A 27802-nucleotide genomic window follows, 5' to 3' on the forward strand; every position below is an offset into this window, starting at 1 on the left:
ACTGCCTGCAACTCCGGGCTAAATCCATCTCCAGAGGCCAGCACAGGAACCCACAGCCAAGCTCACCAGCAAAGGGAGGCTGGGTCTCCCGGGTGGTTCAGAACTCGTGGAGATGGGAGGTAGGAAAGAATAGTGGAACAATTTGCGGGGCCACCTTCAAATCCCACACCAGCAGAGGGTTAGCATCAAAGCTAAGTTTGTGGGCTTTGCAATAAGATAATCCTGGGTTCAAGTTCCAGTTCCAACATTCGCTGTGCAACCTTGGACAGATAGTACACCCTCTCTCCATCTCATCGCCTGGCAGAGGTGTTGAAAGGACTTACAAGCCCACAGAAGTACCCCAGAGTACAGTACAAGGGCAATCTATACAAGACAGAAAGAGAGTCAGCCCAGGTCTCTCCCTTCAAACCCTGACTCACTCTCTCATTCATTTCACAATATTCACGGAGCACGCACTGTGTGTCCAACAGCGCTGCAGGCACTGGGGAGGCCCCTTGAACGAGCCAGACCGAAAGTCCCTCTCCTTGTGGTACTTTTACTTTGGGGGAGAGGAGGTCAGATAACGAATAAGTGAATTAAACAAATAAATAGGGGAACTGCACAGTGTGTCAGACGGTGGTAAGTACACTAGAGAAACAGAAAACAGGGAAAGAGGAAAGGGATTCTGCCTGGATGGCAGGGGTGCGATTCTAAATTGTGGGCTCAGGGAGGGCCTCACAGAGAAAGTGACAAAGAATCAAGGCCAGAAGGAGGAGCTGGAAGAACGTACAAGACGGAGGGTGGAAGCTCTTGATTCCAAGATTCTAAATCCAGCTGGTGGGGTGGGGAGTGTGGAGTCCCCTGGGGTCTCCCTGCGGCATTACTGTAGTGCTGGGCACAGAGCAAGTGCCAAATAAAGACGTCTTGAAGGGTGATTTCTCAAGATGCCATTTCCAGAAGATCCCAGTTGCTGATAATACAATACGGGCTGTTTCAACAATCTGCATTCAGCCCTGTCATAGCGCCACTGCTGCCCCCGGGACCCCAACCCTGGGAGCCTCCTTGTAGCACACTTCATTATTAAACAGGTGAGCGGGGCTCCCAGGACCTTCTCTGTAATTAGGACAGGATCTGAGCAAGGGCTCTATTTATAACCCCCAGCCATCAGCAAGCCACGGAGACAAGGAGTGGGTCCCTCTGCAGCTCCTATACCAACATCTATATGTGAGCTGAATACAACAATTAATTTAATAGGGGTTCCTCCACACAATGTATCATTTTATTAGGAAACTCTATAAATGTCAGTGGTGCAATTCATTTTTATTAATTTTCTAAAATGAAATTAGCAGCGGCAGCAAAGAGAAGTTGTATCGCCTCCTCGTTCAACAGAGTTTTGGTGTCATTAATTCCTTAATACCAGGAGGCCGGTTTGCAAGAGGTCAGCAGTTCACTGCGTCAATTAATTTCAATACAAGAGAAGGCGGGGTGGGGAGATCCAAACTCAACTCAACAACTACTTTAAGAAGATTCTTGAACAATCACAGCAACTTTTCCCCCTCCTGGGACAAGACGCTTTCAAGTGTAAACACGGATTGGATATTATAAGACTAATAGGAAACGTCTGTCTTCACCCTCTGCCCTTAGGAAAGAAATTCGTCCTTCCAAAGCCTGGAGAGATTGTGGAAGGTGCGTCCTAAAATCAAAGCCTCCAGGAGGCCTGGGGACAGCCCCTTGCAGACAAGAGGGACGATGACACCCCTGTGCTTGGACATGGACCCTCACAGCATGCAAAGAAAGATCACAAATACTATCTCATTCAGTCCTCATCGTGACAGAATCAGTGAGGACAGAATCAACATTGACCCCTGTTTCATGCGTGAAGAAGAAAAAGTAGACCTTTGAAAGGGGATGAAATGACTTTCTTAAAGTCACAAAGCTACTGAGTGACAGGGCCAAGGCTCAAACCCAGATTTGTCAATATCGAAACCCACACTCCCTCTCTGCTGCCGGGGCACCCCTTGTGCCTCGGGATGGGAAGGCTCTCAGCTCTATTTATACTCCCAAAAGTCAAGTGAGTCAGGCATGACCATGAGTGACATTCGCTTCTCCGTGGAAACCCAAATTCAGACTGAAACGTGAGGCAGAATCCCCGCCTTGCTGTGCAGCCAGAGGGCAGCTGAAGCAGGACATGTGTCTGCATATCTGAAATCAGACGTCTGGCCCGGGACACGTTCCAGAAACTCTCACTCTCTGGCTAAAGAGAAGCTCTTTCCTTCCACTTAGATTCAGGGAGTGTTTTGCTGAGGAGTGAAGGGAGCGTGGAGCGGCTGGAGGCTGCTCGAAATGAGAACCGCTGTGGGGAGCCGGGAAATGGTGCTGAAGCAGGGATCAGACAGGCTCTCTTCCGTCCAGAGAAGCTAGGGCAGCAGTTCTCAAAGTGAGGTCCCAGGCCAGCTGCACCCCATCACCTGGGAACCTGTTAGAAATAACAGGTGCTCAGGTCCCACACCAGACATACTGAATCAGAAACTGGGGGTGGGGTGCAGCACGTTACTTTAACAAGCCCTTCAGCTGATTCTGATGCCTGCTCAAGTTTGGGAACCACTGCCCTGGAAGAAGATGTCCCCAGAAGGAAGGAGAGATGAGTGTGCCAGGCTTTCCATGGTACAGGACACGGCTGTGCTTACCAAAGAGTAGACTGCATCACCATTCATTCTCCCTACCCCTACTCTGACCCCACTGTAGCAAAGAATGTCCTTCTTGGCCTCATTCTTATTGGGCTCAGCTATGGGAATTACTTTGGCTAATGGATTTGTGAGCAGGTGTGACATATGATGCCACATCCAGCATCATATCCAGGGGTTTTCACTGTGCCTGCCTTGGAGTGCCTCGGGCTTTTAAGCCTCTGCCATCCCCCATGAGAACCAGATGTCCCAGACAGGGAAGGGATGGGGGCAGGGAGGTTTCCTCAGCCTAGGTTCTACAACAGAAAGACACATCTCCAGTGGACCTGAAGTCAACCCAAAGCCACAGCCACCCCACAGACCCATGAGCAGGAAATAAAAATGTATTGTTATAAGTCACTTAGTTTGGAGATTGTTTCTTACAAGGCATTATCACATCAAAAGCTGACTGATACAAACCATTTGATTTTATAGCAAAGGAAATCACAGCCTCAGAAGGCTGAGGAGTTGAAGACATCCTACAGAGGGGTTCAGGCTGAAAGGTAAAAGACTCAGAGTCAACCTCTACCCTCACCTGGAGGATGCAGGTCTCAGGAACTAATCCTCCTTTCCTCAGTATCCTCTGACCTCCTTCAAAATGGAAAATTCTGTCCTCATCTAATGGATGCTAACCAGTAAAAACCTAAGCCTCACGAAGAAATATGTTAAAGAATCTTCTAGACTGAGGAAACATCTCTCCTCCATGGCTCACAAAGGATGAACAGGTCAAGCTGATGGCCAAGTGGGCAGAGGACACACCCCCAACCCTTTTCCTGGTCTCCCAGTTAACAAATTTGGAGAATTTGGTGCTTCTGGACAAAGGGAACAGACTGGACTTTCTGCCTCTCAAATTCAAACCCACAGAGCAGTTATCCTGTAAGCCGCACTCCAGCTAACACCACTCAGGCTGTTAAACACCTGGCCCCGTCACCGCTGATAGAAAAACTGTGGCAATTGGAAGAGAGTGGCCGGGTATTTCCGAAGCTCTAGAATGGAACATTCTAAAAATGAAAACATGAGCGCTAGGGAGGAAAGAAGAGGCTGCTCTAAAAATCAACCCTAAATCCCAATGTCTCCATTCTTCACAAAAGAATATCACTTGCACTGACAGAATTCAAGTCAGCTGAATCTTCACCAATTCCCTCTATTCCTAAGTGGTGAGACTAGTTCAGTGTCCATGGCAGTTGACAGGTTCACGGACATTGACTAAATAATAAACTTCAAACTTAGCCGTGAATTCTGATTTGGGAGACCTTAACACCATCAAGAAAAACTTGACTTTCAGTTTGTAAAACGTATTGAGATGCAAGTGGACAGGTGAGGTAGTTTCCCTTTTAGAAAGTAAGTTTCTAGAGAACACGGGTGTCAGATGGGCACTTTCCCAAAAGCAACTTCCCCTGATGGTCCTGCCCACCAGACTTTTTCCAAGCACCCGGCTGAAGGATCCAGTGTCAAGCCAGCAGCTTAAAATTTCCAGCTTGCATGATAGCAGCTGCCCTGTTTTTAATCCATCCGATTGCAGTCACTACCACCGTCTTAGGCTGATGACTGAGACCTCAGTGTCACAAGCTCTCAGGCAGAACATGGCCTTTTGAACTTGCCCATGAATTGACTGGCCAAATCAGGTAATCAATGAACATCAATCCATTTACTGTACATATTTGAAAAACTGTGAGATCTGGGACATTACCTTGTCTTAGGGGATGTGGTTAGCCATTCTTCGTGTTTCTCAAATGTTATTAAATAAGCTGCAATTTCCTGAAACAGAAGAATAAAAAGATAATAACAACAATTAGCTCACATTGGATCCTGAGAGGTAAGAAAGTTTTCTGCTGTTTCCCAGCTGCTGTCCTCTTTTGTGAGGCCGGAACCCCATCTCCAGTGGAGAAACACTCGACTTGGACTGTGTTTCTATTTTGACTTTTTTAAGACCTTTCCATTCAACCTGCCAAACTATAATAATCAAAGCACTGGGTTTCTGAGTCAGTGGCAAGGACAAAGATATTTCTCTCTAGGAGGAAAACATCAGACACCATTTCAGCTTCTAAATGTCATTAATTTGAAGGAGGGGGAAAACACATGCCAACAACAGGTCTCCACTCATGCAAGGTCAGAATTGGAACATTTAGTTGGTCTCCTTCTGAAGCTGGAGTAACCTTTCATCACTGTCACAAGAAATGTTGCCTTCTCTCAGCATGAGCCCCAAGCCCCGAGCCAAATCACACAAAGATTAAAAAGAAAAGAAAAAGCCATATGACAGAGACAGAGACAGAGAGAGGCAGAAAGAGAGAGAGAGAGTTAACCTTTCCCACTACTGATAACTTAACGTATTGAGGAGTGCTTCAGAACGAAGAGCAATGTCTGCAGAGTTTAAGGCAAAGATGGAAGAAATGTGGGCACCTGGAGGTAAATTAAATATTTATAAACACAACAACATCACTGCAGATAGAATTACTGATTTATTAACAATTTCCATAAAAAGCCAGTGGGTGACATCCACATAAGTCATTGCTCGGGCTCTGAGGCATGATGTGGGCCATTACTTCCAGCTCCAAATGAACCTGCTAACGTGAAAATGGAAGGGACTGTAAGTTAGATTAAGGTTGGACTAGTACACAGTTCCCTTGATCTTGGTGATGATACAGTACGGAGCTGCCGCCCTTGACAACCAGAAAAATGTGGAGAACGGGCCTCCCTTCTCAACTTTCTGTACAGCTGGGGTTCGTGGAGGGCTCCTCGTGATAGAGCAGCCTGGCCACCTAGAGACCTGCAGCCTCCCTCTGCAGTTAGCCTCTTCTGGGCTTGGACATTAGGGAGTGGACACCCATGACCACAGAGACGCTAAACTTGGCCTTGAAGAAAAAGAAGACACATCACCAAAACCAGGGAAGCGGAGCAGCTCAAGGTAGAAAAAACCACCCATGCCACACGGTATGAAGGTCACCGGCCTGGGGGGCGTGGGCAGTCAGGGCCTCACATCATTGTGGAAACCAGCCACGACCACGAGCTAGTCAATGACTAATCACCAGAGCCCAAGCCATCTCAGTCCAGAAGACTGGACCTTTCACCAAGAAGCTGGGAAGCAGAAACCTATGACAAAAACAGAGCTGCCTTGTTGTACAGATTTTTACTGTTGACTCTGCAACCAAAGAAGCTGATCAACCAGCACATTGTTCCCTCTCGTCCCTGAGAGAGAACATATTCTCTTTCCCCTCCTTAGAAGATGTCTTCCCTACGGTGTCACCATAGATAGGTGTCACCTCCCCTGGCTGGCCCTCCTAACTCTTCATGACAGGATGGGTTGCCCATCCTCTGTGCTCCCATGGCACCCAGCACCTTCCCCCAGTGTGCAGGATTTATCACTCTGCATCCTAAGGGCTTGTTTACTTGGATAGCATCCCCCCACTGGGCCATGTACTCCTCAAGGGCAAGGAATATGTCATCACTGATGTACCCCTGAGACCTCACAATGTCCTGATAAGTGCTTGTTAGACAGATGGATGGATGAGTGGGTGGGTGGGTGGGTGCATGGGGGGAGGGAGGGAGGAAGAGTGGGCATTAGAGAAATAAAATCGCATCTATGAATGCCTGTGTGTGTGTCCTGAGTATGCTGCGTGTTTGTACATGTTTATTACTTAAGATAGTTGAAGCAAGTGCAAAAGCAGCAAAACCCAGCAGCTCCTAGATAAACATTTACTGGTGATTTAATTAACTCTAAGTCACTGTGGGAAGGTGATACAGTATCACAGTTAAGAGCACATGCTTGGAGTTCCGGGAAGATGGCGGAAGAGTAAGACGCGGAGATCACCTTCCTCCCCACAGATACACCAGAAATACATCTACGCGTGGAACAACTCCTATGGAGCACCTACTGAACGCTGGCAGAAGACCTCAGACCTCCCAAAAGGCAAGGAACCCCCCACGTACCTGGTTAGGGCAAAAGAAAAAACTAAACAGAGACAAAAGGATAGGGACGGGTCCTGCACCAGCGGGAGAGAGCTGTGAAGGAGGAAAAGTGTCCACACACTAGGAAGCCCCTTCGCGGGTGGAGACTTCGGGAGGCGGAGTGGGGGAGCTTGGGAGCCGCGGAGGAGAGCACAGCAACAGGGGTGCGGAGGGCAAAGCGGACAGATTCCAGCGCAGAGGATCGGGCCGGCCGGAGCTCACCAGCCGAGAGGCTTTTCTGCTCGCCCGCCGGGGCGGGCGGGACTGGGACCTGAGGCTCCGGCTTTTGTCGGAGCGCCGGGAGAGGACTGAGGTTGGCGGCGTGAGCACAGCCTGCAGGGCGTTGGTGCGCCGCGGCTAGCCGGGAGAGAGTCCGGGGAAGGGTCTGGACCTGCCGAGGAGGCAAGAGACTTTTGCGTCCCTCTTTGTTTCCTGGTGCACGAGGAGAGGGGATTAAGAACGCTGCTTGAGAGAGCTCCAGGGACGGGCGCGAGCCGCGGCTAAAAGTGCGGAGCCCAGAGACAGACATGAGACGCTAAGGCCGCTGCTGCCGCCACCGGGAGGCCTGTGTGCGAACGCGGGTCACTGGCCGCACGCCCTTCCGGGGAGCCTGTGCAGCCCGCCACTGCCAGGGTCCCGGGATCCAGGGACAGCTCGCCCGGGAGATCGCGCGGCGCGCCTCAGGCTGCGGCGTCGCGCCGGCCTCTGCCGCTGCAGGCCCGCCCCACACTCCGTGACCCTCCCTACCCCCCGGCCTGAGTGAGCCAGAGCCTCCGAATCAGCGGCTCCTTTAACCCCGTCCTGTCTGAGCAAAGAACAGACGCCCTCCGGCGACCTACACGCACAGGCGGGGCCAAATCCAAAGCTGAGCCCCTGGGAGCTGTGAGAACAAAGAAGAGAAAGGGAAATCTCTCCCAGCAGCCTCAGAAGCAGCGGATTAAAGCTCCACAATCAACTTGATATACCCTGCATCTGTGGAATACCTGAATAGTCAACGAATCATCCCAAATTAAGGAGCCCTGTGGATGAAAGGCTCTTGGTGCTGCAGCCAGGAGTCAGTGCTGTGCCTCTGAGGTGGGAGAGCCAACTTCAGGACACTGGTCCACAAGAGGCCTCCCAGCTGCACATAATATCAAACAGCAAAAATCTCCGAGAGATCTCCATCTCAACGCCAGCACCCAGCTTCACTCAACGACCAGCAAGCTACAGTGCTGGACATCCTATGCCAAACAACTAGCAAGACACGAACACAACCCCACCCATTAGCAGAGAGGCTGCCCAAAATCATAATAAGTCTACAGACACCCCAAAACACACCACCAGACGTGGACCTGCCCACCAGAAAGACAAGATCCAGCCTCATCCACCAGAACACAGGCACTAGTACCCTCCACCAGGAAGCCGACACAACCCACTGAACCAACCTTAGCCACTGGGGACAGACACAAAAAACAACAGGAACTACGAACCTTCAGCCTGCAAAAAAGGAGACCACAAACACAGTAAGATAAGCAAAATGAAAAGACAGAAAAACACACAGCAGATGAAGGAGCAAGATAAAAACCCACCAGACCTAACAAATGAAGAGGAAATAGGCAGTCTACCGGAAAAAGAATTCAGAATAATGATAGTAAGGTTGATCCGAAATCTTGGAGATAGAATGGACAATAGAATGGACAAAATGCAAGAATCAGTTAACAAGGACCTAGAAGAACTAAAGATGAAACAGGCAACGATGAACAACACAATAAATGAAATTAAAAGTACTCTAGATGGGATCAATAGCAGAATAACTGAGGCAGAAGAACGGATAAGTGACCTGGAAGATAAAATAGTGGAAATAACTACTGCAGAGCAGAATAAAGAAAAAAGAATGAAAAGAACTGAGGACAGTCTCAGAGACCTCTGGGACAACATTAAACGCACCAACATTCGAATTATAGGGGTTCCAGAAGAAGAAGAGAAAAAGAAAGGGACTGAGAAAATATTTGAAGAGATTATAGTTGAAAACTTCCCTAATATGGGAAAGGAAATAGTTAATCAAGTCCAGGAAGCACAGAGAGTCCCATACAGGATAAATCCAAGGAGAAATACGCCAAGACACATATTAATCAAACTGTCAAAAATTAAATACAAAGAAAACATATTAAAAGCAGCAAGGGAAAAACAACAAATAACACACAAGGGAATCCCCATAAGGTTAACAGCTGATCTTTCAGCAGAAACTCTGCAAGCCAGAAGGGAGTGGCAGGACATATTGAAAGTGTTGAAGGAGAAAAACCTGCAACCAAGATTACTCTACCCAGCAAGGATCTCATTCAGATTTGATGGAGAAATTAAAACCTTTACAGACAAGCAAAAGCTGAGAGAGTTCAGCACCACCAAACCAGCTCTACAACAACTGCTAAAGGAACTTCTCTAGGCAAGAAACACAAAAGAAGGAAAAGACCTACAATAACAAACCCCAAACAATTAAGAAAATGGGAATGGGAACACACATATCGATAATTACCTTAAATGTAAATGGACTAAATGCTCCCACCAAAAGACACAGATTGGCTGAATGGATACAAAAACAAGACCCATATATTTGCTGTCTACAAGAGACCCACTTCAGACCTAGAGACACATACAGACTGAAAGTAAGGGGATGGAAAAAGGTATTTCATGCAAATGGAAACCAAAAGAAAGCTGGAGTAGCAATTCTCATATAAGTTATATATATATATATCTATATATATATATATATATATATATATGTAGTTTGCTTGAGTGCAGTGTTTTTTGTTTTCTGTACTGAATTCATTAGCATGGGTCGGTATAAAATTTAGCATAGGTCAATATGTAATTTGTAAACTAATAAGGTCTTAAAAGTGAGGAATTAAGTCTTTTAAATTTAATTATTTATTGTAAAGAGCAGAATAGCATACATAAACAGGTGCCTAAGGAAAACTTGTATTCTAATATGGAACTCTCATGAACACCTTTTTTTTTTTTTTTTCTTCTAACGGTATGATAGTAGGCCATTTGATTATTTTTATGGCTTTAACTTTACAACAATGAAATATTCGTAAATTTTAAAAAGTATTTTTCTTTATTTGATGTGGGTGGGATACTGGAGAAATGAAAGGTCAAACATCTATTGAGGAATCCATACTTGTCTATATATTGTGTACTTTTATTTCAAGAACTGATTTAAAATTCCTAAAAGGATGCTATAATAAGTTATTATGCCATTTTACAGACAGAATTAAGTGAATTTCAGGGAGGTATGAAACTTGCCTAAGGCTATCCAGCTACCAAGCGGTAGAAGTGAGAATTAAATCCAGGTATACCTATAAAAAAAAAAAAAAAAAAAAAAAAAGAAGGCGAGGGCAGCACCAGGGTATGGGGTTGTTAGTTTTATAGGGGTGAGTAATTTCATACGCTGATGAGTGGGAGGAGTATTCCAGCTATTTTGGGGAAGGGGTGGGATTTCTAGGAATTGAGCCACCGCCCACTTTTTGACCTTTATGGTCATCCTTGGAACTGTCGTGGCACCTGTGGGTGTGTCGCTTAGCTTGCTGATGTGTTACAATGAGTGTATACAGAGGCTCAAGGTCTAGTGGAAGTAGACTCGTCCGCCATCTTGGACCTATTTTGTTCTAATCAGTTTATGTTGTGTCCTCGGGCTATGTAATTCTTTTAAAGGTTGTGCCCTGCCCCCTTTCCTCCTGTTTCATATTGAATATATAATATTTACCAGAGTATGTTTTAATAATTAATACATGATATATTGTATAATTAATTTATATATCATATATATAATGATACCTATAGGTATTTGTTCTAATAAGTCATTAAAAATAAATGAATATTCAAAAAAAAAAAAAAAAAAAAGAGCACATGCTTTAGAAGCAAACAGACCTGGCTTGGGGCGCTGGCTCTGCCACTTATGCACTCTCTGATCTTGAGAACATCGCTTAACCTGTCTAGACCTCAGTTTCCTATGAAACTGAGATAATACCACCTCATGGGTAATTATAAGGAGTGAAAATTCTTAATACCCTGACTGGCGTATAGCTATGCCCCACCATCATCACTATCATGATTATGATTAGAAGGTCTACGAGTTGCAAGCTGGCTCCACAGAGGCCCCGAGGAGGCAGCAGGTACCAAATGGTCCAGCTCAGAATCTTCCAGTGCTGCTGGACTTACCTTCATCGATCCCACCCTCCACCCCCTTCCACCCCCATCCACGCCCTATTCCCACAGTGAATGGTATCATCACAGTGACTCTTCAGAGTTAGTTGGAGTCAATCCTTCCCTTTATCTACTGGTGCCCATTTGGTTGCACAAAGCATTCATTCATTCACCTCAGAGACCTAACTAACATTTTGCAACTCAAGAGAATAGTAAACAGGACATGCTGAGCATCTTCTTCAAAATAAACATTTGTAACCGTATTGTCACGGAATGTAGTTATTTTGTAAAGAATTATAGGATTGACGTTTTTCTAATACTTTCAGAAAAGGAGTTCAGAATTTATACAATAATAAACACCAGGTCTTGAAACAATTCTGCATATTATAAACTATTCAAGTGTGTAGCTTTCAATCTACAATAATAAGTTTCCCAGAAACTAAATAGGCATGAGCTGGTAATGAAAGGTATGTATGAGCATGGGTTAGCATGTGTGACAGTCATTAATGAAACTGAACAATTGAATGACCTTGACAGCAGGCAGTGGCTAGAGTCAGGAAGTGCCACTTCCTAGGTGCATCAGCCCATCTACCTGAATTTCAGGAGCCTTGATATCTGGGGGAATAGTCTATGCCAACTGGAACCCCTGGGATCCATGCCCTTGCCCAGGATCATGCTGAGAGCTAAATGACCCCTAATGGCCCAGAAGGATGGAGGCACAGGGCACCCCAGACACCTCTAGATTCATCACAGTGTCCCAAAGACCCAGACTCCCAAAGAAGGCCTTTATAAACATCCCTCAGGCAACAGTCACCCTAACCTGGCAGGGCCCCCCTCTACTGCTACTGTCGTGCAAAGAGAAAAACTCCCTGGACTACTTATTGCAATCAATGTTTACTCTACAAATGTTTATTGAGCACCTACTATGACCAGTCAGAGAATAAGACCACATGAAGCCTGAGAGGGCAGACAGCAGAAGCAAGAAGAAATACAATTCTGCAGCCTGTGGAACAAAGCCACATTCACAGAAAGATAGACAAAAGGAAAAGGAAGAGGACTATGTACTATGAAGGAAGAAGATAAAAACCCAGAAAAACAACTAAATGAAGTGGAGATAGGCAACCTTCCAGAAAAAGAATTCAGAATAATTATAGTGAGGATGATCCAAGACCTCGGAAAAAGAATGGAGGAAAAGATCAAGAAGATGCAAGAAATGCTTAACAAAGACCTAGAAGAATTAAAGAACAAACAAACAGAGATGAACAATACAATAACTGAAAAGAAAACTACCCTAGAAGGAATCAATAGCAGAAGAACGGATAAGTGACCTGGAAGACAGAATGGTGCAATTCACTGCTGCAGAACAGAATAAAGAAAAAGGAATGAAAAGAAATGAAGGCAGCCTAAGAGACCTCTGGGACAACATTAAATGCACCAACATTCACGTTATAGGGGTCCCAGAAGGAGAAGAGAGAGAGAAAGGACCCGGGAAAATATTTGAAGAGATTATAGTTGAAAACTTCCCTAACATGGGAAAGGAAATAGCCACCCAAGTCCAGGAAGCGCAGAGAGTCCCAGGCAGGATAAACCCAAAGAGAAACATGCTGAGACACATAGTAACCAAATTGACAAAAATTAAAGACAAAGAAAATTTAGTAAAAGCAACAAGGGAAAAATGACAAATAACATACAAGGGAACTCCCATAAGGTTAACAGCTGATTTCACAGCAGAAACTCTACAAGCCAGAAGGGAGTGGCACGATATATTTAAAGCAATGAAAGGGAAGAACCTACAACCAAGATTACTCTACCCAGCAAGGATCTCATTCAGATTCGATGGAGAAATGAAAAGCTTTACAGACAAGCAAAAGCTAAGAGAATTCAGCACCACCAAACCAGCTCTACAACAAATGCTAAAGGAATTGCTCTAAGTGGGAAACACAAGAGAAGAAAAGGACCTACAAAAACAAACCCAATGGTAATAGGAACATACATATCAATAATCACCTTAAGTGTGAATGGATTAAATGCTCCAACCAAAAGACAGATGTTCGCTGACTGGATACAAAAACAAGACCCATCTATACGCTGTCTATAAGAAACCCACTTCAGACCTAGGGACACATACAGACTGAAAGTGAGGGGATGGAAAAAGATATTCCATGCAAATGGAAATCAAAAGAAAGTTGGAGTAGCAATACTCATAATAGATAAAATAGACTTTAAAATAAAGAATGTTACAGGAGACAAGGAAGAACACTACATAATGATCAAGGAATCAATCCACAAAAAAAAATAACAATTATAAATATACCTAAAGACGTAAATGTAAGGCCAGACACTATAAAACTCTTAGAGGAAAACATAGGCATAATACTCTATGACATAAATCACAGCAAGATCCTTTTTGACCCTCCTAGAGAAATGGAAATAAAAACAAAAATAAACAAATGGGACCTAATGAAACTTAAAATCTTTTGCACAGCAAAGGAAACCATAAACAAGATGAAAAGAAAACCCTCAGAATGGGATAAAATATTTGCAAATGAAGCAACTGACAAAGGGTTAATCTCCAAAATATACAAGCAGCTCATGCAGTTCCATAACAAAAAACAAACAACCCAATCCAAAAATGGGCAGAAGACCTAAACAGACATTTCTCCAAAGAAGATATACAGATCGCCAACAAACACATGAAAGGATGCTCAACACCACTAATCATTAGAGAAATGCAAATCAAAACTACAATGAGGTATCCCTCACACCAATCAGAATGGTCATCATCAAAAAAATCTACAAACAATAAATGGTGGAGAGGGTGTGGAGAAAAGGGAACACTCTTGCACTGCTGCTGGGAATGTAAATTGATATAGCCACTATGAAGAACAGTTTGGAGGTGCCTTAAAAAACTAAAAATAGAACTACCATATGACCCAGCATCCCACTACTGGGCATATACCCTGAGAAAACCATAATTCAAAAAGAGTTACGTACCACAATGTTCATTGCAGCTCTATTTACAATAGCCAGGACATGGAAGCAACCTAAGTGTCCATCGACAGATGAATGGATAAAGAAGATGTGGTACATATATACAGTAGAATATTACTCAGTCATAAAAAGAAATGAAACTGAGTTATTTATAGTGAGGTGGATGGACATAGAGTCTGTCATACAGAGTGAAGTTAGTCAGAAAGAGAAAAACAAATAACATTTGCTAACACATATATATGGAATCTAAAAAAATAAAAAAAGGTTCTGGAGAACCTGGGGCAGGACAGGAATAAAGACGCAGACATAGAGAATGGACTTGAGGACACGGGGAGGGGGAAGGGTAAGCTGGGACGAAGTGAGAGAGTGGCATGGACATATATACACTACCAAATGTAAAATAGCTAGTGGGAAGCAGCCGCATAGCACAGGGAGATCAGCTCAGTGCTTTGTGACCACCTAGAGGGGTGGGATAGGGAGGGTGGGAGGGAGATGCAAGAGGGAGGGGATATGGGGATATATGTATATGTACAGCTGATTCACTTTGTTACAGCAGAAACTAACACAACATTGTAAAGCAACTATACTCCAATAAAGTTGTTAAAAAAATTATAAATATATATGCACCCCCAACATCAGAGCACCTCAGTACATAAGGAAAATGCTAACAGCTATAAAAGAGGAAATGGGCAGTAACACAATAATAGTGGAGGACTTTAACACCTCACTTACACCAATGAACAGACCATCCAGACAGAAAATTAATAAGGAAACACAAGCTTTAAATGACACTTATAGGACATTCCATCAGAAAACAGCAAATTACACTTTATTCTCAAGTGCACATGGAACATTCTCCAGGATAGATCACATCTTGGGTCACAGATCAAGCCTCGGTAAATTTAAGAAAACTGAAATCATATCAAGCATCTTTTCCGACCAAAACACTATGACATTAGAAATAAATTACAGGGGAAAAACCATAAAAAAACATAAACACGTGGAGGCTAAACAATACATTACTAAATAACCAAGAGATCACTGAAGAAATCAAGGAGGAAATCAAAAAATATGTAGAGACAAATGACAACAAAAACACAATGATCCAAAACCTATGGGATGCAGGGACTTCCGTGGTGGTGCAGCGGTTAAGAATCCACCTGCCAATGCAGGGGACACGGGTTCAAGCCCTGGTCCAGGAAGATCCTACATGCCGCAGAGCAGCTAAGTCCATGCGCCCCAATTACTGAGCCTGTGCTATAGAGCCCACGAGCCACAACTACTGAGCCCGAGTGCCACAACTACCGAAGTTTGCATGCCTAGAGCCCCTGATCTGCGATAAGAGAAGCCACTGCAATTAGAAGCCCGTGCACCACAACAAAGAGTAGCCCCCGCTCACCACAACTTGAGAAAGCCCATGCACAGCAACGAAGACCCAACGCAGCCAGAAATAAATAAATAAATTTATTTTTTTTAAATCCTATGGGATGCAACAAAAGCAGTTCTAAGATGGAAGTTTATAACAATACAATCCTACCTCAAGAAACAAGAAAACTCTCAAATAAACAATCTAACCTTACACCTAAAGTAAGTAGAGTAAGAAGAACAAACAAACCCCGAAGTTAGTAGAAGGAAAGAAATCATAAAGATCAGAGCAGAAATAAATGAAATAGAAACAAAGAAAACAATAGCAAAGATCAATAAAACTAAAAGCTGGTTCTTTGAGAAGATAAACAAAATTGATAAACCTTTAGACAGACTCATCAAGAAAAAGAGGGAGAGGACTCAAATCAGTAAAATTAGAAATGAAAAAGGAGAAGTTACAAGGGACATTGCAGAAATACAAAGCATCCTAAGAGAATACTACAAGCAACTCTATGCCAATAAAATGGACAACCTGGAAGAAATGGACAAATTCTCAGAAAGGTATAACCTTCAAATACTGAACCAGGAAGAAATAGAAAATATGAACAGACCAATCACAAGAAATGAAATTGAAACTGTGGTTAAAAATGTTCCAACAAGGGGCTTCCCTGGTGGCGCAGTGGTTGAGAGTCCGCCTGCCGATGCAGGGGACATGGGTTCGTGCCCCAGTCCGGGAAGATCCCACATGCCGCAGAGCGACTGGGCCCGTGAGTCATGGCCCCTGAGCCTGCACATCCGGAGCCTGTGCTCCACAATGGGAGAGGCCACAACAGTGAGAGGCCCGTGTACTGCCAAAAAAAAAAAAAAAATTGCAGAGGAAGGAACACTCCCAAACTCATTCTATGAGGCCACCATCACCCTGATATCAAAACCAGACAGAGATGCTACAAAAAAAGAAAATTACAGAACAATATCACTAATGAATATAGATGCAAAAATCCTCAACAAAATACTGGCAAACAGAATCCAACAATACATTAAAAGGATCATACAACATGATCAAGTGGGATTTATCCTAGGGATGCAAGGATTCCTCAATATACACAAATCAATCAATGTGATACACCATATTAACAAACTGAAGGATAAAAACCATATGATCATCTCAATAGATGCAGAAAAAGCTTTTGACAAAATTCAGCACCCATTTATGATAAAAACTCTCCAGAAAGTAGGCATAGAGGGAAACTACCTCAGCATAATAAAGGCCATATATGACAAACCCACAGCAAACATCATTCTCAATGGTGAAAAGCTGAAAGCATTTCCTCTAAGATCAGGAACAAGACAAGGATTTCCACTCTTGCCACTATTATTCAACATAGTTTTGGAAGTCCTAGCCACGGCAATCAAGAAGAAAAAGAAATAAAAGGAATACAAATTGGAAAAGAAGAAGTAAAACTGTCACTGTTTGCAGATGACATGATACTTTACATAGAGAATCCTAAAGATGCCACCAGAAAACTACTAGAGCTAATCAATGAAATTGGTAAAGTTGCACAGAAATCTCTTGCATTCCTTTACACTAACAATGAGAGATCAGAAAGAGAAATTAAGGAAACAATCCCATTCACCATTGCAACGAAGAGAATAAAATACCTAGGAATAAACCTACCTAAGGATGTAAAAGACCTGTACTCAGAAAACTATAAGACACTGATGAAAGAAATCAAAGATGACACAAACAGATGGAGAGATATACCATGTTCTTGGATTGGAAGAATCAATATTCTGAAAATGACTATACTACCCAAAGCAATCTACAGATTCAATGCAATCCCTATCAAATTACCAATGGCATTTTTTCCAGAACTAGAAAAAAAATCTTAAAATTTGTATGACGACAGAAAAGACCTTGAATAGCCAAAGCAATCTTGAGGGGAAAAAACGGAGGTGGAGGAATCAGACTCCCTGACTTCAGACTATATTACAAAGCTACAGTAGTCAAGACAATATGGTACTGGCACAAAAACAGAAATATAGATCAATGGAACAGGATAGAAAGCCCAGAGATAAACCCATGCATCTATGGTCACCTTATCTTTAATAAAGGAGGCAAGAATATACAGTGGAGAAAACACAGCCTCTTCAATAAGTGGTGCTGGGAAAACTGGATAGCTACGTGTAAAAGAATGACATTAGAACACTCACTAACACCATACACAAAAATAAACTCAAAATGGATTAAAGACCTAAATGTAAGACCAGACAATATGAAACTCTTAGAGGAAAACATAGGCAGAACGCTCTATGATGTAAATCACAGCAAGATCTTTTTTGACCCACCTCCTAGAGTAATGGAAATAAAAACAAAAATAAACAAATGGGACCTCATGAAACTTAAAAGCTTTTGAACAGCAAAGGAAACTATAAACAAGACAAAAAGACAACCCTCAGAATGGGAGAAAATATTTGCAAATGAATCAACAGACAAAGGATTAATCTCCAAAATATATAAACAGCTCATGCAGCTCAATATTAAACTAACAAACAACCCAATCCAAAAATGGGCAGAAGACCTAAATAGACATTTCTCCAAAGAAGACATACAGATGGCCAAGAAGCACATGAAAAGATGCTCAACATCACTAATTATTAGAGAAATGAAAATCAAAACTACAATGAGGTTATCACCTCACACCGGTTAGAATGGGCATCATCAGAAAATCTACAAACAATAAATGCTGGAGAGGGTGTGGAGAAAAGGGAACCCTCTTGCACTGTTGGTGGGAATGTAAATTGATACAGCCACTATGGAGAACAGTATGGAGGTTCCTTAAAAAACTAAAAATAGAATTACCATATGATCCAGCAATCCCACTACTGGACATATACCCAGAGAAAAACCATAATTCAAAAAGACACATGCACCCCAGTGTTCACTGCAGCACTATTTACAATAGCCAGGTCATGGAAATAACCTAAATACCCATCAACAGATGAATGGATAAAGAAGATGTGGTACATATATACACAATGGAATATTACTCAGCCATAAAAGGAACGAAATTGGGTCATTTGTAGAGACGTGGATGGACCTAGAGACTGTCATACAGAGTGAAGTAAGTCAGAAAGAGAAAAACAAATATCGTCTATTAATGCATATATGTGGACTCTAGAAAAATGGTACAGATGAACTGGTTGCAGAGCAGAAATTGAGACACGGAAGTAGAGAAAAAACGTATGGACACCAAGGGAGGAAAGCGGGGTGTGGGTGGAGTGTTGGTGTGATGAATTGGGAGAGTGGGATTGACATATACACACTAATATGTATAAAATGGATAACTAATAAGCACCTGCTGTGTAAAAAATAAAAAAATTTTAAATAAAGAGCACATGAAGCCTGCTCTTAAAGAGCTCACAGCCGGGCACAGAGATAAGGCAACATAACAGTGGGGTGTTCGCGCCATCACGGGCTCAACTGTCCTGTCAACTCTGTAGGCAGACCCGTGGGTCATCTCAGGCCTGCCGAGCTGCCATGCAAGCAAGCAGAGGCCCCGGGGAACCACACCGAGTTACGAACTATCTTTGAGCAGCAGCCGCCCCCTCCTGCGCTCTCACGGTAGCAAGGACTCCTCCCACGCAGATCCCCCCTGGGTGGAGCCCCTGTCCCGCTTAAAGGCAGCCCCTCTGAGCAAAGGAAACTGAACTCCCAGAGCCAGGCTTCCTCCTGTGTCATATGCACATCGACTAAGCCCCAGAGCTGGACTCAACCACCAGGGAGCGTCGCTGCACTGCTGTCTGGCTCCCAGCCGGATGGGGCGTGTCTGGGTCACCTGTCTACTCCCAGACCCGTGCTGCCCAGCCCATGCCCCTTATTCTGGTTCTCATCTGTCTCATCATCAGACAGGCAGACCGTGGGCCAGACCCTGCCTCCCCAAAGCTTAGGATCTTTATGGGGAGAGAGCTAGGCACACCCCAAAGAACCACAAAGAACAGAAGATGCTAAATAGTGTGGAACAAAGTGAGAACCATCAACATTCAGAGTAAGGAGAGTCATCTGGGCTACGAAGGGGAATGATTTCGGGGGGAGAAGGACTTCATCATCTGTGTCATCGTTACCATCATAACAGGTAACGTTGGCAGAGTGATGTCTAAGGCCAGCGACTGCTCTAGGACTTCATGGGGGATAGTCTCACTTAATCTTCAAAACAAACTACAAAGTGAGAACATGCCCGTTTTACAGGTGGGGAAACTTGAGGCACAGGGCAGTTAAGTGACTTGCCCAAGGTCACACGGCTAAACTCTGTAGAACCCAAACCCATGCAGAATGGTTCCAGAGCCCACACTCTCCACTACTGATCTGAATTTCTTTAAAGAACAGCTACGGTGTGTTCAGATGGAGAAAAGGAAAACCTGCACGTGTACAGTCATGCTTTCCTAACTCAGGCTAACAGCCTCCTGCTTCCCACTGAGCTGGGGTCACCTCGCTGCCCCACCTCCCTTCAGGGAGCCAGGAGGAGCCAGACTGAGCACCCATCAGCAGGATTCTCTCCTTCCAACAGGTCAGGCTCATTTCCACCCAAAACCCTTGTATGATTCATGGGATCATCTACTTCAGTGATAGGAAAAGTTTTTTATATCCAGGAACCATTCGCTTTAAATGTCTTACAATACAGGCAAAACAACAGACACAAAGAGACAAACACTCTAGCTGAAGAGGGGAAGAGGTTTGGAAAAAAAAGCATCTTCATCCCAACTGTCTGGCCCTTCCCCTCTTTCCCCAAAGCTCCAGCAACCTAGGGCTCCGAAGAAGACAGACAGAAACACAGATCCGGGCCATCTCATTTTCACAGAGCAGGAAACTGAGGCCCAGAGAAGGGGAGGGACTTGGCCAAGGTCACGTGTTTTTGGCTCAGCCAAGCTGGGACCCCGGACTCCCAACGCCCAGTGCGTGATGTTCTTTCCCCTCCTGCCTGTTGCCTCTCAAACTCAAGTCTGGCCCAGGAAATTCATAGAACGCTCAAACCAAAAGAGAGTGTGTCCCAGAGAAGTGCAAACTGGGACTCAAACAAAATCACGTACACAAATGTCCACAGCAGCATTGTTCACAATCGCCAAAAGGCGGAAGCACCCCAGGTGTCTATCAACAGACGGATGGATGCGTAAACAGAGTATGGCCTTTCCACACGATAGGTTATTCAGCCACAAAAAGGAATGAAGTTCAAACGCACACTGCAACACGGAGGAACCTCGAAAACATGCTGGCGAAGGAAGCCAGACACACGAGGCCGCGTGTTGTATGAGCCCATTGATGTGAAATGCGCAGAACAGGCAAATCCGTAGAGACAGAAGACAGGTTGGTGGTTGCCAGGAGCTGGACGAAGAGGGGTGGTGGGAAGTGACTGCTAAGGGGTGTGGGGTCTCCTTTTGAGGGGATGCGAATATCTGGAACTAGATAGTGGTGAAGGTTATACAACGTCGAGGATACACTAAATGCCACTAAGGTAAATTTTGTGTGCATTTCACCGCAATAAAAAAGAACGAGAAGAGAGTGCAGACATCCAGGGAGGTGTGGCCGGAGATGAAGAAAATGCCAGCCCTCCCTTCCTACAAGCTTGGACCGTGAACCCAAAGGGCCACCCGCGTGCCTGCGAGCCTGCCCCAGCTCCCCGGCTCCCGTGGTATCTGTTTTTCCTGGATCCTGAACACTGCATCAGTGCCGAGAAGAGCGACTTGACTGTCAAGAAGAAGGAATTCACTGCAGCATCCAAAGCAAAGACTGTCCAGCTTGCAGATTTTAAATGTTTAGTTTGCCCTTTGGATGTTCAAATAGAAAAACTGTCACCGAGGTATGGTGTGTGTGTGTGGCAGGGGCTCGGGGAACAGGCTGCAGTAGAATCCCACAGGCCCCAGTAGAATTCCACAGGCCCCTGTATCTTTCTGGCATTGGGTCAGTCCCTGCAGGTCAGGGAGGTGGGTGGGCCCGTCCCCAAGGCACTGACCAAGCCCCCCCAAGAAGGACAGAGTGGGCAGGACTTCCTGGCATTGTTGCCTGGTCACATGCTCTGTCGCCGTGCATCTCTGCCATCCAATGTCATGCCGACCGCCCACCATCCAACTTCCAGATGGGCCTGGTCCTGTCTGCCCCCAGGTGATGGGTCAGACAGAAAGCTGCAAAGCCCATCTCGGTGGTGAGCCAGCAAGGCTGGGGGTCATCCTCAGAGGCTGCCCCCAGGACTGGCAGGTGGGAATGCATTGTGCCAACCTGGCTTTTCTTGCCCCTTCCCACCTCGGCCCCCATGCACTGATTCATCCTGCATAACCCGTCTGGCCTTGTTCATGGTTCACCTCTTCCAGGGAGTCTTCCCTGCTGTCTCACTCCACAGTGAACACCAGCTTCTGGAACCTTCTCAGCAGTGGTTGCACCACTCCTGGACTCCTAGCATGCAGGGTTTTCTGTGGCTAGTGTTTCTGTGCCTGGTGGTTCTCCCTTCCTAGTTTCACAATGTCTGGGGAGGGTCTGAGTCTCAGTCCCTACATCACTGTAGAGCCCGGAGTGGTTCCTGTACCCAAAGATGACTGTTGGCAGACAGAGGTTGAGTGAACGAATGCAAAGTTCTCTTCTAAAGGATGCAAACAGAAGGAGCCCACGTACAAGCCAACTCTTGCTGCAAACTGTGTGGTTGGGGGGTGGACAAATAAAGGTGCAGTTGCCGTTGAAGTTTGACGCCCTACATGAAGAGGTTGGACAGAAATGTTCCACTAAGCGCTCCACATTCGGAAAGGCAGCACCAGGCCAGCCCAGCCGCACCAGGGCAGCACTGTCCAGTACAAACATAACGTGGGTCACAAAGGCAGGCCACAGCTGTGATTTTAACACTTCTAGAAGCTACATTTTTTGTAAAGTAAAAAGAAACAAATTAATCGTAATAATATATTTTCTATTTTAACCCGATATGTCCAAAATATTATGACTTCACAAATTTTTTTAAAAAGCAGTCATGAGCTATTTCACAAATTTGTTCATACTAACTTTTCAAACCTCAGTGTGTATTTTCCATTTCTAGCCCATCCCAATTGACAGCAGCCGTATTTCAAGTGCTGGGCAGCTACCTGCGGCTGCCGTATTGGACAGAGCAGGTCCAGATACAGACATCACGGGGGCCTGAGAAACACAACATGCCTTCTGGAGCCAAGCCCTCTGCGTCCACAGGGCTTGTGTGGAGCTCAGGTGTGACTGAAGATGCAGCTGCAACAAACGCTTCCTTTGAAGCAGGGCTCACTGCCCCATTGGTCCACCTCAGAGGTCCACCTCAGAGGTCCACCACACCATGTCCTGCCTCCGGTGTGTGGGAGGCTATCTATGCCTGTTTGGAGGAGGATATGGGATTCTCAGAGGGGCCGAATTCACCTCCATCTCTCAGCCCGAGCCCACTGTCACTTCCATTCCCTCTCCAGGAGCCACCCACTGAGGACACCCCATAGAATTACTCAGCCCAGAGAAACTGGCTTCCCCTTCAGCCATTTCCCCTGAAGCAGCCCTCAGAAAAAGGACCGGTCCTTTCTGCTGGCTCTCCGTTCTTCATCTGGGGGTCCAATGTCAGTGAGAGGGAAAGGTCAGTCTCGAGGGGTTTTTAGTGCTTATTGGGACGAACTCAACATGCAAACAAACAAAAGCAACAACAAGCTATATAGAGATATGTTTTGTTTGTTATTCTCCCGAGTCCAAGTAAAGAAAATACCTGCGGTCTACACGATCTCAGATATTTTGCACACACACACCAAAAAAAAAAAAAAAAAAAAAAAGATCTTTCAACCTAAGGGATAAATTTTTAAAGTTTGTTTTTTATGAGAGTTCTGCACAAGGGCTTTATCTGTAATGGACCAAAGCTGGGAGGGGGGGGGGGAAGCCAGGACTCTCCTAGCAGCTGGCCCCAGCATCTGCTAGAGCCACAAAATGCAATTATATTACTCCCAAACGAGAAGTAAAAATATCTTTTTTCCAATACTCTTGGTTTTAAGACTCATACTTTATGTCCTCTGGGTATTTCAGTGGTTCCAGATCTCTGTGTTATATACTTTATTAGGGATGTGTGAATGTCATATTAATGACTTCTAACCAACATGTTTACAGTGGAAGCAAATTTTCCCAGAACCCACTGCTCACTGCACTTTACAAAAAATAATTGGCTTTAATTTAAATAAATAAATATCCATTCCTTACCCCACTCCCAGTGGCATCCCTCCCCTGCTCTCTCCAGGGCACCCCATACATGAAGCTGGTGGGTCTCCTCCTCCATGATAAATATTCCAACCCTGGGTCCAAGAGTGCCACACTCCCTCTTTATACATCCTGTCTCCATCCACTGAAGTACTTCCTGAGAGCCCAGCTGGCCAAGCCAACCCTCTACAGGACGTTCTGGGTCCCCACCCGCAGGTCGACCCCAAATCATGCTTTTGAAATAACCAGCTCTTGTGATAAACAACAGCATATAGAATAATGGTTTCTACTTTATACACAGGGTATATAAAGGGTATACAAAGGGTAGCATACAATTTGACAATTTATGAGTGTGGTGGCAATTAAGATCTCAGGGACCCAAGGGTGTCTGGAAGACTTTCTACAAAATGGTAAGTAGCAATTCAGGATAAATTCCTAACAGCCCAGATTTGTGAAATAAAGCCTGGCTCAGTTGGCTGTCTGTTATTTAGATGTGGTAAAGCATTCTCATAACCATCAAAGTGCCAATCAGAGCAGAAACAATGAGCTATCATAAAAACAGTCAGAGAAAGATTCAGTGAAGAAGCAATTCCTCCAGTCTCTCCTTCATTTCATTATCCACTCTTTGGTTCAATCATTCGATGAATTATTGAGCACCTACTATATGCCAGGCACTACACAAGGCCCTAATGATACAAAGACATATGAGTGATGGCCCTGGGAAATAGAATTGGGAAGACAGACAGAGCTGCAGGATCCAGGGCTATTGTCAACAGCAAAACAGATGATGAATGCTAAATTAGCAGCACAAATAATGTGTTCATACTGGGAAGAGAAGGGAAGGTTTTTGCCAAGGAGCCAACATCCAAACTGGGTCTTGAAGGATGAGTAGGAGGTTGCCAGGCTGACAAATGGTAACGGCATTAGGGAAAGAAACAGCATGTGCAGAAACAGGAAAGTGGGAAAAGCAAATGTGTTTGGGAGACTTTGAGTAACATGAAGTCGTAGAGTCTGAAGGGTATAGAACAACAGGACCCAAAGATGGAAAGGGTAGAGAGGCAGCAGACTGTGGAGGAATGAAGATGCCAGGAGAATGCAGCTTTATCCACAAGAGCCAGGGAGCCGTGGAAAGCTTTTAAGTGGAGAGGAGGCACAAAAAGAGCCGTGCTTCAGAAACATCACTCTGATGGTGCCGGGGCAGAGAGGGGGCTACCGACTGTGATTACAGCCCAGGAAGGAGATGGTGAGATCCTGGACTATGACAGTGGAGATGGGCAAGACGGAACTAACTTGAATTTTTTCAAAAGTGAATAAGTACGGCTTGAAAGCCAATTGGCTGGAGAAAATGAGGGACAGTGAGGTAGTGAGGACATCCAAAGGGAGCAAAGGAAGCCCAGGGGCTGAATCCACCCGAGATGCGCTTGCTTGGTAAACACAGTATTTGTTCCCGTTTGGTTTATTTGCCAACATTTAAAGATTGGGAAATGGGGATTTGCAGTTCTCCTAAAACATAAGGTCTGGCCACTCTGGGACCACATCCCTAGAGATCACCCACTGGTTGCAGTTGAGGAGCAGCTGCCCACCATCCCCCCGCAGGCTGGTCTTTTCACTCGCAATACATGCCTGGACCTAGTAGGCATGCGATTTTGGGACTCCCACTCTGATGTTTCTGGCATTGGAAACGGAGTAGATTGTAGGACCATGAACCATATATGTTATCCAGAAAGAAATATATTTAGAGCAATAGATTTTAGAAGGAGAGGTATGTTAACCAGAGTACTCATTGCTTCTTAATACAATGACATTTGCTGATTAATCCGGACCCAAGATTGCCCCAACTTCTATTTCAATATTGTCCCGGTTGTCAATTTGTTTTTCTCTTAGCTCCAATTTTACCCTTATTTGTCCTGCTTTGTGACACGGAAGATGGGTCCTGTAAACATTCTCCCATGCTGGCTTGGCAGGATGTCAAGCTCCTTCCGTAGGGCAATGAAGTGCCCCTACAAGATGATGGTGGCCAGACATCCCTTCTGGTTTCTGTCCTCTGTCACTATTAGTATGATCATCATTATTGTTCAGACCAGGAGCCCGGTGACCATGCAGATGAGCGCCAGCCACACCCCCAGGACACCCTCCCTCTGCTGGCAGGCTGCAGCTCTGGCTCACCTGACACCCTCAAGCGACAGTGAACCATGTCTGCAGACCAACTGTAGCCCATGCCCTTTGGCAGCCAGCGTGTTCCTGTGGTGGCCCTGTGCTCTGAAGAGGTCCGAATTTCAGCCTATGCAGTGAGGGGGGACTCTGCCAGTCCTTAGTTTATTTATTGTCTACTCTTTCGCAGCCTACAGGTAGTTGCTTAGTTGCTTAGTATCAGATACTTCTAGAACACTTAGAATTCTATTTTATCCCTATTAGTAGTCAATCACCTTTTACTAGCTAACAATTCCTTACCTTAAATTTCCTCTGTTCAAATACCCAATATGGTTTCTGTGTCCTGACTGGACCCTGACTGATATAAGGATCATCCACATCCCTGAAGATACTTATAACCTCACTGCTGTGCCATCTTAAAAGACATACTAAAAAGTACAGGGGGAATAAAAAGACACCTGAAGGAAAGGAAGCATGTACTGAGGGAAATATATAAATTACTCCAGTGAGGAATCTATAGCAAGTTTCCTAGATGCCAGCCACATAGTAGTTTGAAAGCCATTGGAACAATGTACATCCTACACTTTAATTTGTGAGAAGATTAAATCTGCCTATTTGGGGAGATAAAAAGCATTTCTTGTAGAGTCGGAAAAAGTTACTCTATCTCTCTTTGGCTGCACGATTTGGGATACGTCACTTGACATTTCCTCACCTAAAATGTAGGATAACATAATTGTATTACATGAGATAATATATGCAGATTCTTGGCACACTGGGTTAAAACTTTTTAAAATCAGCTCCACTGAGGTATAATTCACATACAATAAAATGCAACTCAGGCTTCCCTGGTGGCACAGTGGTTGAGAATCTGCCTGCTAATGTAGGGGACACGGGTTCGAGCCCTGGTCTGGGAAGATCCCACATGCCGCGGAGCAACTGTGCCCGTGAGCCACAACTACTGAGCCTGCGCGTCTGGAGCCTGTGCTCCGCAACAAGAGAGGCCCCAATAGTGAGAGGCCCGCGCACCACAATGAAGAGTGGCCCCCGCTTGCCACAACTAGAGAAAGCCCTCGCACAGAAACGAAGACCCAACACAGCCCAAAATAAATAAGTAAATAATTTTTTTTAAAAAATGCAACTCATTTTAAATGCACAGTTCAATGAATGCTAACAAACAAATCTATTATGTATCTATCACCACATTCAAGATATAAAACATTTTCAGCACCATGAAAAGTTCCTTCATACCCTTTTCAGTTAATCTCTCTCACACCTCCAGCCTCAAGCAAGCATTGATCTGCTTTCTGTCATTGTAGATTAGTTTTGCCTGTTCTCAAATCTTATGTAAATGAAATCATACAGTATGTACTCTCTTTGTTTCTGTTTTCTTTCATTCAAGATAATGTTTTTGAGATTAATCCATGTTGTTGTGTGTATCAGTAGTAATCCATTCTTTTTCATTGTAGAGTATTATTCCATTGTATGGATATATCACGATTTGTTCAGCCATTCAAATGCTGATGAACATTTGTGTTGTTTCCAGTTTGGGGCTGTTATGAATAAACTATTATTAACATTTATATGCAAGTCTTTGTGTGGACATATGTTTTCATTTCTCTTTGGTAAAAACCTAGGCGTGAAATGGCTTTGTCATACGGTAAATATGTGTTTAACTTTATATGAAACGGCCAAAGTGTTTTCCAAAGAGATTGTACTATTTTATATTTCCGTCAGAAATGTGTATGAATTAAAGTTGCTCCACATCTTTGCCAACACTTGGAACTACCTGTTTTTTCAATTTTACCCATTGTCATGGGTGTGCAGTTATCTCATTGCAGCTTCACTTTGCTTTTCCCTAATGACTAATAATTTGTGACATTTATTCACGCACTTATTGACTATTTATATACTTTCTTTTGTAAAGTCTATTTTAATGTTTGCCCAGTTTTTAATTGGGTTGTTTGTCTTTCTACAGTTGAATATTAATAGTTTTTTTTGTATTTTGGATATGAGGCCTTCATCAGGTTTATGCATTATAAATATTTTCCTCCAGTCTCTGGATTACTTTTTCATTTTCTTAAGGGTATATTTCAAAGACCAAAAGTTTTTAAATTTGGTTAAGTCTAATTTATCATTTTTTCTTCTTCTGCCCAATTTAAGAAATCTTTGTTTACTCCAAGTTCTCTGCTTTTTATTTGAAATGTTTAGGCGGTTTGTGTTTCATGTAGTTACTGATGTGGTT

At 44.3% G+C, this 27802-nt stretch overlaps 1 protein-coding gene across 18 annotated transcripts in view; it reads right to left on the reverse strand.

The window, feature by feature from the left end:
- CAMTA1 (calmodulin binding transcription activator 1) overlaps nt 1–27802 on the reverse strand; it is an 894219-nt gene that overhangs the window by 590354 nt on the left and 276063 nt on the right. For all 18 annotated transcript variants that reach the window (XM_004272346.4, XM_033432830.2, XM_033432827.2 and 15 more), the window contains one exon: nt 4393–4460. In XM_004272346.4, coding sequence (XP_004272394.1) covers nt 4393–4460 — 68 coding nt within the window. The remainder of the gene's footprint in view (nt 1–4392; nt 4461–27802) is intronic.

The sequence above is a fragment of the Orcinus orca genome, chromosome 1, assembly GCF_937001465.1.
Source record: "Orcinus orca chromosome 1, mOrcOrc1.1, whole genome shotgun sequence".
Lineage (NCBI taxonomy): Eukaryota > Metazoa > Chordata > Mammalia > Artiodactyla > Delphinidae > Orcinus > Orcinus orca.